At 30.7% G+C, this 16919-nt stretch overlaps 1 protein-coding gene across 2 annotated transcripts; it reads left to right on the top strand.

Annotated features, from left to right (window-relative positions):
* The first annotated feature begins 1460 nt into the window (after positions 1–1460).
* On the top strand, positions 1461–13943 carry LOC132724854 (gastrula zinc finger protein XlCGF8.2DB-like). 2 transcript variants are annotated; one of them, XM_060709808.1, is made up of 2 exons: positions 1461–1577; positions 3490–8425. In XM_060709808.1, exon 2 carries the CDS (start codon positions 4711–4713, stop codon positions 5884–5886), a length of 1176 nt encoding a protein of 391 aa, XP_060565791.1. In that variant the 5' UTR covers positions 1461–1577; positions 3490–4710; the 3' UTR covers positions 5887–8425. The 2 variants fall into 2 exon arrangements, 1 of the variants encoding a protein (XP_060565791.1); XR_009624968.1 differs by lacking the exon at positions 1461–1577 and adding an exon at positions 13729–13943 and having other exon boundaries at positions 3176–6074.
* The last annotated feature ends 2976 nt before the right edge of the window (positions 13944–16919 follow it).

Below are 16919 nucleotides of genomic sequence, written 5' to 3'. Positions count from 1 at the left end.
CAGAGTCTGATCCACAATTGGTATATGTTATATTATTATAATTATATTTATATGTCATTGTTTATATATTTTTGGAGCTACATGCATAATGTATATTGTTTTATAAGTAAATGATTAAGTGGTCACTAGATGCAGGTACAATATGATGTAATACATTTAAAGATGTATTTTATGTGTACATGATATATTTAGATGAGATACAATGAATGAACTATTCATATAGACTGATCTGTTGATAGAATATTAGATTAAGTATATTTAAGGAACTGTAATGTACTTAATGAAGTGTACCTTACAAATGTATAAAACTATACATTTTGTATATTTTCATGATAGTATGGGATGTAGGGTATTTATACTTTCAGGGCTTGGTGACTGTGATGTAAATGTGATGTGATGTGATGTGATGTGACGTGATGTAAATGTGATGTGTATGTTGTATGATGTATGACATATGATGTTTGATGTTGAGATATACCGAATTGGAATTATATATAGCTAGTGTCCACTATAAATTAAATCGATGAACAAGTAACCCTCAGTTTTGTTCTTTATCTTTACAAGGCAAAAAGACATTGGGGTCACAGTAGTACTGTAAGTATTTTTTGTATTCAAATTTGATGTATGAGGTGCACATATATATTCAAAATAAAAAAAACAAAAAAACTAAAAGATGTACAACATATTGCAGATAATCTTCAGTCCTATTGACCATTGTCAGGACACAATGATATACACAGCTAGTGATTTATTGATATGTTGTTATAAAAGTTTAAAAGACAATTTTGTTGAAAATAATTTGTAAGTACATAAAACATTCATTTAAGAGAGTATAAAGGTCTTCTCAGACAGCTGGGAATCTAAGTCTTCCCTGTGGAGATTCAGCTATACAGTTTTACTTTATCTTTATACTTATAAATGCACTGAACTTTGTTAAAATGTGCAAAATACTATGTATTCATAAAGTCAATTTTATTTACTTGGTTTTTCTCTTCTGAAAACAAGTTTTCATGTACTTGCCACAATTATATATTTCTTGCTATAAACTTTGAAAAAGAGTTTTATGCAATAAATTATGGTGTTTGATGTTGTTATGTTATGTTATCAAAGGTTTACCTCAAAACAGCATTAAGTCATATGAAATAAAGAAGGACTTACAACAGTCATGCGGTCAATCCTTGATATGCTTTAATTTAGTTTCTTAATGTTGCAAAGTCTATGTTAATTGTTTTAGCTATTTTAATTGTGTTTGCTCAGGGGAGGGCCCACAATAATGTAAATGTACGACTTTTGCCTAATCATTTTATATTATTGATGATGTTGATGATAATAAATTATTATTATAATTGTTAAATGAGTTATTATTATATGCTTGCAATGGCCCATGACTTGCTACAGTAATGTACATTTTCAGGATTGGTGAATATTGAAAATAATATTGCAGTTATTTTTTCAGTATGAAAAAGACGCAAGGCACAATATCACCACTATCCAGCTTGGTCTAATGATAAAAGAGGAGGAGAGATCACTGTGAGGAAATTGACATGATTTTTGCAAACAGTTATTAAACATTACAGGTAAGAAAACATTTCATTTGTGTGATGAACAATGAAAATTAACATTTTTCAAGGTTAAAAACTGAAATGCAGTATAAGGCCATAACATTGAAAATGTAAATGATTTTAATTATCTTGGAACGGTGTTTAACTACACCGGTAATTTTTCAATGAATCAGGAGCACTTATCAGGTAAAGCTTTAAAGGCACTGAATGTTCTCTTGGTAAAATGTAATAAGTTTTAAATTTAAAACCCTTACTGTTATGTCAGTTTTTGACGCCATTTGTTGTGCTATATTGAACTATTTCATCAGAACTATGGGGTTACACAAAATCAAAGGTAATTGAAAGAATCCCATCTTAAGTTTTGCAAACGTATTTTAAATGTTAGAATTTCAACCGCAAGTGCTGGTGTTTACGGCGAGTTAGGAAGATTCCCGCTATATATAACAAGATACGTAAGAATTGTAAAAATATTGGTGTAAATTGCAACAGTCAGATAATATTATTTTACAAAAGACATATGAACAGGGTTTGATAGATTGTATTAAAGGACGTAAAAACTGGGTTTCAAACGTTAAAAAATTACTAAGTGATTATGGATTTTGCAGATGTTTTCCTCAGTCCTAGATCGGTTGATTTGAAAAAATTTCCTAGTATTTTTAAGACACGAATCGTTGATTGTTTTATAAACAAGATTGGAACGCCATCAGTAAATAATTGTGCAGTGCTTGAAATTTATAAACATATTAAGCAAGAGCTAAGGTATGAAACTTATTTGGATATTTTACCTTTTAATCTAAGAAGTTATTATACAAAACTTCGTTTATCAGCACACTCACTTAGCGATACAGACCGGTCGTTTTCAAGAAATAGAATACCTAGAAATGAAAGATATTGTTTGCCAATGCAATTTGTTAGACTAGAAGAAATGAATTTTCACTTTTTATTTAAATGCCCATGTTATGAAGATATAAGAAGAAATACATAAAAAGATACTTTTTTTCAAAGGCCGAGTGTGTTTAAAAATGATGCAGCTGCTAACAAATAAAAATAATACTGTAATAACAAATTCTAGCAAAATATATTTTAAAGCCGCTACATACGTACGACTTTCACTATTAAGTAACTGATAATTCACGTACATTTTCATCCCTTTGTATACTGTTTCACAATGTTCATCCTCTCTATACTGTTTAATCTTAATTGATATCAAATTATATGATTACAAGCAAATGTTTCTTCAGATTTTGAACACAATAAAATTTCTTTCATCTGTTTGTTTTTAAAATGGTTTCTCGACCTATGCAACATAAATTAATTTAAATTATATGATTGCATATATATGTGTTTATTGTATGATGAATTTACTTTTGCACAAATCTCAAATACTATTCCTGCTTTGTTTTACTTAGTATGTATTATTGTGCAATCAATATACTTTTCAAGTGTTAACATAACCATGTGACATGATATATTGTATTATATACATGTATATATATTTGCAAGACGATGTATTATGTACAAGTCTCAAATAAAATGTCTGTTCTGTTCTGTTCTGTATAAGAATTAATGTTGAAATAAATTCTCCCATAAGCAAATGAAAATAATTCATGTTTAGGCCTATTAACGGTGCATTAATTATACATTAATTACTGGATTTGTGAGACAAAAGATTACAATATATTATTCACAATGATTAATATTAAAAGTGATCACTTGACCAGACACTTGGCACCTTTTGTTATCTATTATATTATTACCTAGGTTAAATTGGAATGAAAATTGGTTAATGAGCAGGTGTCAATTAAGAGTAACCATTCTCACTCACATTCAGAATTTGACAGCTATGCCTTTGGCCTTTGTTCTTGTTTTTCATAAGCACTTATAATCCCTGTTTACTGTAGGATCACTATTAACGTCTATATTGCAGGTTGTGTTATTTATATAATATCAACATTTTCATTTGGACCAAACGTTACTGAGTTTCTTGTCTCTTGTAGGTAAGAGGAAATTATTTTGTGAGGTGAATATTTAGAGCATGTTGAAATAACATTAAGATTAAATGGTATAATATATGTAGACAGAAGAACTTAATTATTGCAGTATCATCTGTGCTTATTATAGTTTTGTTAATGTCATTTGTACATCTTTATTACCCTTTAACAATGATAAATTTGTGTAATGGATTTGCCCAGCTTTATTTGTTGAACTGTCCATTCAAAGTTAAAGGGATTTCAATATTTAAATACAAAAATTGAGCTACCAACAGTTATAGAGCCTGGTCAGACTGCACGAATGACTGTATACTGTTGACAAAGGCCAATCACGTTCTGTTACAGAAGGCTAAGGCTTAATTTAGATAATCAAATATGTTGTCAAATCTAGTTTAGGATAATAAAACTTCATGAAAAGCTATTCTAAAACAATTAGAATTATTTGACGTTGACAAGTTTGATTATTAACGTAATTCTTTTTTATAATATGAAACTATTTATCTAAAAATAACATTGCTTGCCTTTAGAAAGGCTATCTAAAGGCCGCTTTAACCGACTCGAGAATACTTTTACATATTTTTAATATCCCAGGGTTGCAAACTCAACGACAATCATTTAGTGCCTTCAAGTGAGCAAATGTATTTCAATTCAAAGCTATTGAAGTATCATATTTTAAAATATTTGGGCCTGTCAATATAAATGTAAACTTCAACTCTTGTTTTGCTGTGGTGAGTCCAATAACAAACATTTACTGGTGGTATTAATTTATATAATGTAAACATGAACTGATGTATTGATAGTTTTCTTTTTATGACATATGGTTTTGTGTCATTATATTTAATTAATGTTAGAATCAAATTATGTATAAATGTTGTTTGTCTTTTCACTTATGACATCAGTTGCATTTAAAGCATATGTATTAAATTGCGTAAATTGATTCATTTCAGAAACGTGTGCTTCCAGTTCAGAAGGGTTATATGAAAGTTGTGTTATATGAAAGTTGTGTTATATGAAAGTTGTGTTACCAGTATATGAAAGTTGTGTTTTCCTTTAAGGGAAGGAGGATCAGGGTCAATTGATTCAGCCTCGGATTAAATTAAGGACGGATCATGGCCTTAATGTTAACATGTGATGTTTGATGTGAAATATTTACTTGTATGGAAACTATGACATCCCATCATTGTGTGCCATCTAATCACCATGACTTGGTCTGTGATACATGTAACAAACATTGTGCAACATTAACTGAGCTAAGTCAGCATGTCGGAACACATTCTACAGCCTCTGATGCTACTAATGATGAACTATTTAAGTCCGAGGAAGCAACAAAAGTTCATCGTTCTGCCAACACTATCAACAAGGACTTCTGTTGCGATATGTGCAACAAGAGGTATGCTACAAAGGGTGACTTAAATACGCACATTCAAACACATTCTTCAAAATCATTTGAATGCAAGACTTGTGGGGCTAAATTTACAACCCCAAAATATCTGAGCAGACATGTTCGGAATATTCATGAGAAACCAGCCAAGTATAGCTGTACCTATTGTGAGAAAAAATTTAAGTCTTTATCGCATTTGAAACGGCATGAATTGATTCACACGAATGAGAAACCATTTAAGTGTGAAATATGTGACATGGCTTTTAGAGATGGATGTGCTTTAAAGAATCATGTTAGAGTTCACACTGGAAACAAGCCCTACATGTGTGACGTGTGCAAGAAATGCTTTTCTCATTCATCATATCTAAATGTACATGTGCGGATACACACCGGGGAAAAGCCTTTTTCATGTACCTTTTGTGATAAAAAATTTTCTACCACAATTAGCCTTAAAAGCCATCTTAAAACTCACACTGGGGAAAAACTTCACAAATGTAAACAGTGTCCAAAATCATTCACCTTGTCCCAACATTTGAAGGTCCATGTACGTTTTATGCACACTGGTGAGCGACCATACATTTGTGTTACATGTCAGAAAGGATTTGCAAGCTCAAGTCATTTGAAACGTCACCAGTCAGTACATTTAGATGGCAAACAGTTCAGTTGTGATAGGTGCGTCAAAAGATTTACCAGCAAGGATGGTCTTAAAATGCATATGAACAGGCATTATACAAACGGAAATAAATGTTCCGATTGTCCTAAAGAATTTTCTAGCAAAAGGTCCCTTAATAGGCACATGCGGATTCACAATGGTATTCATCCTTATACTTGTAAAATTTGCCGTATGGACTTCAGATGGCTTGGACAATTCAATATCCATAAACGAAAAAAACATCCATGTGAGCTAAAAAGATACTGTCTTGTGCACATCATACGTCTTTCAAGATTTTAGTAAGATATACTGGTACAAATTAGTATTGAGAGTTTAGTAAAATTTCAAAATTATGGTCACCAGTGAGAGGCAAATGACCATTGAGTCAAATTGTCATGTGTCTCTCTTTTGAACGAATTGAAGGAAATTGAAACTTTTTGGCAGAAGAGGCAATTGCAGAGAGCAGGTTTCTCAAAATCGGGGTCAAGGTTGAACTCACTGTCTGAAATTTTTAAACCAATGGATGGAAATAAGAACTATGTGGCAGAAATATCAATAGTAAGGAGACGTTGTGCAGTATGTAGGTTTGGAATTCTTAAGATGAAAAATTGACCCAGTCCAGTGACAGGTCACATAGTTTACATAGACTTATATAGGAATACACATTGTGAAAGTACACTGCTCAGAGCGTAGATATTTGGCAAACAGCAGTGTTTTAAGGACTTCTACAACATTAAATCTATATTTAATTGCCTTATTTGCAAACCAGTTTCAGGTATGAAATACTTTTGTCTTTAGCTTTTATTTCAGCTGTGTCTCATTTCTTACATTAAAAATTTAGTGTAGTAATTAATTATTATTTTTGTTTGTTTTAAATTATATTAGGAATGATATGTTTTCTACAGGATTTTATATGCATGTTTTGATATTTATAGCACTTTTTTGTACATTAATGAATTGTAAAAAAATTTTTTTTTATGTGACATGATAATTCAAAGGGTAAAATGAAGTAATTTTATGTGTTATGATAATAAATTGTTTTGAATGGTAAATTTTTATGTGATGTAAAAAATTGTATTCATGTAGTATGATAATTGTTAATATATACAATGTATTATAATTTATATGCATGTGATATGAAAATGAATTGTTTAAATGGTTTAATTTTCATTTGACTGATAATAAATTGTGTACAGTGGTTTAATTTTACATAACATGAGAATAAAGTGTTAGAAATAACGTAACTTTTATGTATTAATAATAAGTTGTTGTGAATGCCTGGGGGTAACTCTATATGGATCTCGAAATTGAGTATCTGTAAAAGTTATATAAATTTTCCGCTGATAGATGTATACTATAACCACCTAATTATGTGAATGCAGTACAAGTCATTCATATAGTAAGTTTTTACATTTTTAACTTGACTATTTGATAAAAATAAGTAGAGCTTTCCTAGTCACCCTTGTGTTGGTGTGGGCGTAACAACTTACATGTATGTTAAAGTTTGTACCACTACTACCTCAAATACTTTCAAAGTCTGTTTACATATAGCTTTGAAACTTTGCAAACTTATTCACCATCATGCCCCCAACCTGTAGACAGGAGGAAGTAACTCTATCAAGCATTTTGACAGAATTATGTCCCTTTTACAACTTAGAATTTAAGTGAAAGTTTGCGTACCACCTCAAATATTTAACTTTGCACACTTTTTCACTATCATGCCCCCAGCCTGTAGACAGGAGGAGGTAACTCTAGCAAGCATTTTGAAAAAATAATGCCCCTTTTTTCAACTTAGAATTTATGTTGAAGTTTGCATACCACCTCAAATATCTTCAAAGTTGACTGACATATGGCTTTGAAAATGTGCACACTTGTTCACTATCAAACCTGTACAGGAGGTAACTCTTGCAAGCATTTTGACAGAATAATGCCCCTTTTTTCGACTTTAAATTTAAGTTAAAGTGTGCATACCACCTCAGATATTTTCATATTCCATTGACATCTGGCTTTGAAACATGTTGAAATTTTATACACTTCTTTGAGAGCATAATAGGATTATCCAAGGCCTAATACTGTAAAAATGGATTTGGAAAAAAACAAGCCCTTTTAAGAACTTAGAAAATTTCACATTATCAAGGCTCTTTTACTGTCAGGCACTAAGAATAGTGGAGCATGCTGTCCTACCAACAGCTTTTGTTAAATCATTTTTTATTCAAAGTTCAACGCTTTTCTGAGGAAAGAAAAAACAACAAAAGTAATCCAGGAAAGAGACAATATGGTAGACTGACTGCAGAGATGTGACCAAAAATGTGTATAATTCGGCATAAAAACAGGTAAACAAAGATAAAGTTCCAAACATCAAAATTTGGGTCCATGTGTAGTAATACCAGCTGATTAGCTAGTTTATAATATATGCACATTGCTCATGCTCTATAACATGTCTAGCCAGTACCTCAATGTTAGGGATTTTAGGAGAATAAATTTACATCTTGTAGAGTATACACATGCTTGTGTTATATCACTTTTTTCTGAAGTCTACTTGATTTTTATAACTCCCAACAACAAAACACATGTATATGAAACTCCATTGCATACATTTACAACATTGTTTTATTGATCATATGAAATTGACTACGAGATTGGTATTGAACAATGTACATGTATATAATAGTCGCACATGAATTTGAATTGGCCATTATTTAGTTGAGGTACTCGACTATTTGTGAGAAATGAAAGGGAAAAAAACAAAAATCAGGAACCAATGCAAGTAGTGAAAGACAATTTATTTAGAAATAATGGACTGACAATATCTAAAATGCCTTCATGTCAAAATATCTCGGATAAATGAACAAAAATTGTTTGGTTAAAACAAAACATTATCTTAAAGATATACTAAGCTCACCTTTGGGAAAAATGCTTTTATAGAAGGCATTTATTAAAATCTAGAAATTTTTACTAAATATGTGTATTTTGAATAAGAGAATGGATTGCATAAATTATGTTTAGGAAGCTGTGTTCCCTATTACTGTCATGTGGTCCCTATAAACGGCAAGATTTTTATGACACTATGCATTCATACTGTGCACCTTTAGTGTGTACAGTTTAAAATATACCTTCTCTTTGTGTACTCGAAAGATGTTTATTTTATGTTTAAAATGAATATATAAAGCAAATATCAGTATTTTCAAATATCAAATTTGAGCTTAGTATATCTAATATACAATTAACAGCTGTACTGCTGAAATGGAATATCAATTTGAGCCGCGTCACGACAAAACCAATATAATGGGTTTGCGACCAGCATAGATCCAGACCAGTCTGTCCATCTGCGCAGTCTGATCAGGATCCATGCTGTTCACTGTCAGTTTCTCAACTTGTTATAGAGTTGGTAAGCGACCAGCATGGATCCTGATCAGACTGCGTGGACTGGATCCATGCTGGTCGCAAACCCACTATGTTGGTTTTGTCGTGACACGGCTCAATTTTCATTAAATCTACATTTTCCTTATCTTTATAAAACTAACTAAACTAAATGACATAAATATTACCAAAAAGATGCTGAAAACACCAAAAAGTTGCACCAAAATTTCCATTGCTAATTAAATGGGATCGAATACTTTAATATCAAAAGCTAAATATAAATTCATAAATAAAATTGCCATTGAAAGCAGGGTTAAAAATACACACAAAATTCTTATCTTTCCAATTTCAATATTCATGTAAAATCTGTAAAACTATATAAAGTACAATATAAACTTGCATGAAAATTTTATACATTAATTTCAAATTCATAAATTTCAGCTCTCACCTTAACCCTTATACTGCTATATTTAAGTAACAAACATTCTTGCTTTAAATCTGCATGCCTCCAGATGTACCAAAATATTTCAAGAAAATCAACCTTAGAAAAATGTACTGAGATTTTAAAATAGGTAAAAAGATTCAAGATTCAAGTAATAATTAACATGTTATATGCCATTAATGATGACTTTGCAGTATTTATTATCATATTTCTACTGAGTGATGAATGCAGTAAGGGCTATTTTTGTGGGTTTTTTTACCACTTGATTGTAATTTACTTTGATTGTAAGTGCTGTTTGCAATGTGTAAATTACTTTGTTCACTTCACAATATTTTACTTTTAAATATACCCGATATTTTCAAGATTTACATGAAAATTTTCATGAATCTGGAGGCATTCTGGTTTAAATTTGGAAATGACCTTCAAATTTCGACACCAAATGGTATAATTAACTTTTTTTCTGCCTACAAATGGTTCCATCAGTCATACTTACAATTCCATGTATTTGCCTTATAATGATTGGTTATCAATTTATTGATTTTTTGGCATTTTTTTTTTAATAATAATTTAGTTTCAGCGTGGAATACAATACCTTTATACCTTTATTAAAACTATGATCTTTCAGGAAAGTCTTGCTTTAATATTCTATACATACACATATAGTGAAAAATTTTGTGTTGAGGTTGGAAAACAATATTTTATATTTTTATCAATATTTTTTATTTTTCTTCTAAGAAAATAAAGGTTTTATATTCCATATATTTAACTTGAAACAAAATCAACACTTTTGAATTAAGGTTTCGAAAACAGTAATTTTATCTGAACATTGTTTGTCTGAGAAAATGTAGGTGTTATATTTTCTATATACATAAAGTGAAACATAAGCCCTTGTTTTCTACAGAACATTTTTTTTAATTCAAAGAATAAACAAACCCCCCTGCGATAATGTTAACTTTAAATTATATGATAAATTCAATTTTTGTATACATTTTACAATTATTTTAACATTAAAATTTATATGTATGCTTTAAATTAATTTAAAATTACAATTAATGTATCATTACAATATATGAACTAAAAATTTACAATTTATTAAAATTTACAAATATAGTATACATTAAAATTTTTAAATGATAAATTACAATTATATGTATACAAGGCACAATATCACCACTATCCAGCTTGGTCTAATAATGAAAGAGGAGGAGAGATCACTGTGAGGAATTTGACATGATTTTTGCAAACAGTTATTGGACATTACAGGTAAGAAAACATTTCATTTGTGTGTTGAAAACCAAAAATTACAAGCTTTCAAGGTAAAAAATTGAAATGCAGTACATGTATAAGAATTAATGTTGAAATAAATTCTCCCATAAGGAAATGAAAATAATTATGTTTAGGCCTATTAACGGTGCATTAATTATACATTAATTTCTGGAAAATTTTGAGACAAAAATTTCCCCAATATTATTACAAAGATTTAATATTAAAATGTTGTTGACCAGACACTTGGCATTTTTTCTATTTTATTTTTTACCCAGGTTAAAAAATTTAATGAAAAATTTGGGTTTAAAGAGCAGTGTAATTAAGGTAACCATTTACTCAATTCGGAAAATTTACAGCATTCCTTTTTGGGCCTTTTTCTTTTTTTTCATAAGCACTTATAATCCCTGTTTACTGTAGGATCACTATTGGATCTGTGGATCTATAATTGCAGGTTGTGTTATTTAATAATATAACATTTTCATAGGGATCCAAACTTACTGAGTTTCTAGTCTCTTGTAGGAAAGAAGTAGTTATTTTTGTGAGGTGAATATTTAGAGCATGTTGAAAATAACATAAGCATAAATGGCCTATGAATATACCAACAATGTAGTAGATAGAAGAACTTAATAATTGCAGTATCTTCTGTGTTATTATAGGTTTTGTTAATGTTCATTGTACATCTTTATTACCCTTTAACAATGATAAATTTGTTGTAATGGATTTGCCCCAGCTTTACTTTGATTGAACTTTCCATTCAAAGTAAAAAGGATTTCAATATTTAAAACAAAAATTTTGACTACCAAAAGTAATAGAGCCTGGTCAGAACTGCACGAATGACTGTTATACTGTTGACAAAGGCCAATCACGTTCTCTTACAGAAGGCTAAGGCTTAATTTAAGATAATCAAATATATGTTGTCAATCTTAGTTTAGGATAATAAACTTCATGAAAAGCATATTCTAAAACAAAATTCAGAATTATTTGACGTTGACAAGTTTGATTATTAACGTAATTCTTTTTTATAATATGAAACTATTTATCTAAAAATAACATTGCTTGCCTTTAGAAAGGCTATCTAAAGGCCACTTTAACCGACTCAAGAATACTTTTACATATTTTTAATATCCCAGGGTTGCAAACTCAAATACGATCATTAAGTGTCTTCAAGTGAGCAAATGTATTTCAATTCAAAGCTATTGAAGTATCATATTTGGAAATATTTGGGCCTGTCCATATAAATGTAAATTTCAACTCATGTTTTGCTGTGGTGAGTCCAATAACAAACATTTACTGGTGGTATTAATTTATATAATATAAACATTAACTGATGGATTGATAGTTTTCTTTTTATGACATATGGTTTTGTGTCATTATATTTAATTAATGTAAGAATCAAATTATCTATACATGTTGTTTGTCTTTTCACTTATGACATCAGTTGCATTTAAAGCATATGTATTAAATTGCGTAAATTGATTCATTTCAGAAACATGTGCTTCCAGTTCAGAAGGGTTATATGAAAATTGTGTTACATGAAAGTTGTGTTATATGAAAGTTGTGTTACCAGTATTGAAAGTTGTGTTTTCCTTTAAGGGAAAGGAGGATCAGGTCAATTGATTCAGCCTCGGAATAAATTAAGGACGGATCATGCCTTAATGTTAACATGTGATGTTTGATGTGAAATATTACTTGTATGGAAACTATGACATCCCATCATTGTGTGCCATCTAATCACCATGACTTGGTCTGTGATACATGTAACAAACATTGTGCAACATTAACCTGAGCTAAGTCAGCATGTCGGGAACACATTCTAACCTCTAATACTACTAATGATGAACTATTTAAGTCCGAGGAAGCAACAAAAGTTCATCGTTCTGCCAACACTATCAACAAGGACTTCTGTTGCGATATGTTGCAACATCCCCCTAGAGGGTATGCTACAAAGGGTGACTTAAATCGCGCACATTCAAACACATTCTTCAAAACATCATTTGAATGCAAGACTTGTGGGGCTAAATTTACAACCCCAAAATATCTGAGAAGGCATGTTCGGAATATTCATGAGAAACCAGCCAAGAATAGCTGTAGCTATTGTGAGAAAAAATTTAAGTCTTTATCAGATTTGAAACGGCATGAATTGATTCACACGAATGAGAAACCATTTAAGTGTGAAATGTGTGACATGGCTTTTCGAGAAAGATGTGCTTTAAAGAGGCATGTTAGAGTTCACACTGGAAACAAGCCATACATGTGTGACGTGTGTAAGAAATGCTTTTCTCATTCATCATATCTAAATGTACATGTGCGGATACACACCGGGGGGAAAGCCTTTTTCGTGTACCTTTTGTGATAAAATATTTCTACCACAATTAGCCTTAAAAGCCATCTTAAAACTCACACTGGGGAAAAAACTTCACAAATGTAAACCAGTGTCCAAAATCATTCACCTTGTCCAACATTTGAAGGTCCATGTACGTTTTGTGCACACTGGTGAGCGACCATACATTTGTGTTACATGTCAGAAAGGATTTGCAAGCTCAAGTCATTTGAAACGTCACCAGTCAGTACATTTAGATGGCAAACAGTAGAGTTGTGATAGGTGCGTCAAAAGATTTACCAGCAAGGATGGTCTTAAAATGCATATGAACAGGCATTATACAAACGGAAATAAATGTTCCGATTGTCCTAAAGAATTCTCTAGCAAAAGGTCCCTTAATAGGCACATGCGGATTCACAATGGTATTCATCCTTATACTGGTAAAATTTGCCGTATGGACTTCAGATGGCTTGGACAATTCAATATCCATAAACGAAAAAAACATCCATGTGAGCTAAAAAGATACTGTCTTGTGCACATCATACGTCTTTCAAGATTTTAGTCAGATTATACTGGTACATGTATTGAGAGTTTGGTAAAATTTCAAAATCGTGGTCACCAGTGGGACAAAATGACCATTGGGTCAAATTGTCATGTGTCTCTCTTTTGAATGAATTGAAGGTAATTGAAACTTCTTGGCAGACGAGGCAATGTGCAGAGAGCAGGTTCCGGCTTTCTAAAAATCAGGGTCAAGGTTGAACTCACTGTATGAAACTCAAAACTTTATGTCAACTCTGAAATTTTTAAACCAATGGATAGAAATAAGAACTATGTGGCAGAAATATCAATAGTAAGGAGACATTGTGCAGTATGTAGGTTTGGAATTCTTAAGATGAAAAATTGACCCAGTCCAGTGATGGGTCACATAGTTTACATAGACTTATATAGGAATACACATTGTGAAAGTACAATGCTGTGTTTTAAGGACTTCTACAACTTTAAATCTATATTTAATTGCTTTATTTGCAAACCAGTTTCAGGTATGAAATACTTTTGTCTTTAGCTTTTATTTCAGCTGTGTCTCATTTCTTACATTAAAAATTTAGTGTAGTAATTAATTATTATTTTTGTTTGTTTTAAATTATATTAGGAATGATATGTTTTCTACAGGATTTTATATGCATGTTTTGATATTTATAGCACTTTTTTGTACATTAATGAATTGTAAAAAAAAATATTTTTATGTGACATGATAATTCAAAGGGTAAAATGAAGTAATTTTATGTGATATGATAATAAATTGTTTTAAATGGTAAATTTTTATGTAATGTAAAATTGTATTCATGTGAATAAATAATTGTTAATATATACAATTTATTATAATTTATATGCATGTGATATGAAAATGAATTGTTTAAATGGTTTAATTTTCATTTGACTGATAATAAATTGTGTATAGTGGTTTAATTTTACAAAACATGAGAATAAAGTGTTAGAAATAGTATTAATAATAAGTTGTTGTGATTGCCTGCGGGTAACTCCATACGGATCTCAAAATTGAGTTATATAAACTCTGCTGATAGATGTATACTATAACCACCTAATTATGTGAATGCAGTACAAGTCATTCATATGGTAAGTTTTTATATTTTTAGTCCAAAAGTTCACCATAACCATGATTAATTGTTGAATTCTGCTTAATTCGGTGCTAGGGGGCGTGTACTGTAGTTTGCACTTTACAGTGCCGTTCATGAACAGGCTCATTCAAACCGAGCCTGCAACATTTTCATTTTTGACGTTTTGTGCGTTCTTAATTGTTTTAATTTCGTCTTCTGTCTTGGTAAGTAATGTTCTTGTTGCTCTGCCTTCCTTTAAGGCATCGAGTACTTTGGTTATGGTAATTAGGCTGTACCTTAATTGTACAAATTTACACGATCATGTATGTATTTTATTTATTTCTTCTAATGTAACCATAACAATTGTTAGAATTTTACTTGGCGTGGATTTAATTTATTAACACTGTGTCGTCATATTGGAACATACCGGTAGTGGTAATTGCAAGTTACTATCCACACCCCCTAGCACCGGCTTAAGCAGAATTCTCAATTTTACATAAACTGGTACACTTAAAGGAAGTGAAGACACGTCCATAGATGTATTCATACGAAAGTGATCATGGTATCTTCAATGTAAAATGTTCGTGCAATTTCACGACATACAACATATTGTCCTCAAGAAATAGAGAACAATTGGCGAAACTAAATAAAATGGATTTATACAACGGGATCAAAGGTCAAAATATAATCTTTAAAAGCAGGTAACATATCCAAAGGGTTATTATACACTATTTATCCAAAGGGTTATTATACACTATTTATAAAGAAATACTAGAATCACACAATTTAACTCGAAACAGGTCAAATAGAAGAAATTTAAATAACAGAAACACAATTATAATGCCAAGCTGAACGATTTTCATGTAAACATTATGTTTTATCCGACTACTATGCATGTTGCATGAAACCGAAGGTCAACAGAGTAATGATCTATGTAGATAAAATATCAAACTTTTTAAATGACTGTGTTGAAACTTTAAAAAATTAAATTACATTTCATTTGACATAAAAAGGTGTGTAACATATAAATAAATGAACAGAGGTTGTTTTGCATACATTGTACTTTCAAATCCTTAGGTGAACTTACAACAAAACCATGCTTTAGTTATTTAATTGGTAACACATTTTTGAACAGAATTTTAGATCTGACAGGATACTGTAATAGTATCACACTTTGAAAATTACCTTATGTTTATTAACTTACGTAAATATTGTCATTCCATATAATCAGTATAATCGAGCTAGATTTTTATTCATAGTGGGTGTGGTACGATTTGTACAATAATTCATTAAAAAACCAGAAGCAAATTATCATATTCCTGGTTTATTATGTTAATCAGTTACATGGACTGCACTAAAGAAGCTATAATTTGACAGAAACACAAAATTTGATGAAATAATTGATAGAACAAATAAGAACCAGTTACAACCTTACATTTAAAAACTATTTTAATTTACCGCCTCTCATTTTACATGTCTCACTGCATAATTGCAAAGAAAGATTTCTTAAGATATGATATGAATGCATTAAAGCATTACTCTCATGAGTACATTACAATAGTGGAATAACAAATTAAGTAATAGATATTTCTCTGTTTAAGCAAAGACAAGAGTATCATAGCAAAACCCCATAAGTTTAGCATTATTTTGCTTATTTACGTATAAAAAAGCAAAAATCGATCTGTTTTCTCCAATATAATTAATCTCTTCGTATATAACACTTAAAATAATATATATCGTGCAAAAAATTCACTTGAAATACAAAAGCGGAAACAAATATAAGAAAATATTATTATTCTAGAATATTTAGGGATTTGGCGGCCATCTTTGACGCCATCTTGGATTTTTAAGCTACGCATCGGACTTGAACCAAATGAATATCCATTCCGGAAACTACAGACCAAGACGAACAATTTGGTATATAAAACTTGCTGTTGGCTGACATAGACCACCTCGGTGTCATTTTACCCTATGAATTTGCAGCACTATTAGGAGAATAAATTTACATCTTGTAGAGTATACACATGCTTGTGTTATATCACTATTTTGTGAACTCTACTTGATTTTTATAACTCCCAACAACAAAACACATGTATATGAAACTCCATTGCATACATTTACAACATTGTTTTATTGATCATATGAAAGTGACTTTGATTGGTATTTAACAATGTACATGTATATAATAGTCGCACATGAATTTGAATTGGCCATTATTTAGTTGAGGTACTCGACTATTTGTGAGAAATGAAAGGGAAAAAAAACAAAAATCAGGAACCAATGCAAGTAGTGAAAGACAATTTATTTAGAAATAATGGACTGACAATAT

This window comes from Ruditapes philippinarum, unplaced genomic scaffold, assembly GCF_026571515.1.
Source record: "Ruditapes philippinarum isolate M1 unplaced genomic scaffold, ASM2657151v2 ctg4587_1_1_1_1, whole genome shotgun sequence".
Classification (NCBI taxonomy): domain Eukaryota; kingdom Metazoa; phylum Mollusca; class Bivalvia; order Venerida; family Veneridae; genus Ruditapes; species Ruditapes philippinarum.
The sequence above is the reverse complement of the archived record's forward strand: the minus strand, read 5'-3'. Positions and strand labels throughout refer to the sequence as shown.

Bases quoted from the DNA above. Each gene is read 5' to 3' on its own strand.
- LOC132724854 (XM_060709808.1), top strand. From the start codon at position 4,711: ATGGAAACTATGACATCCCATCATTGTGTGCCATCTAATCACCATGAC.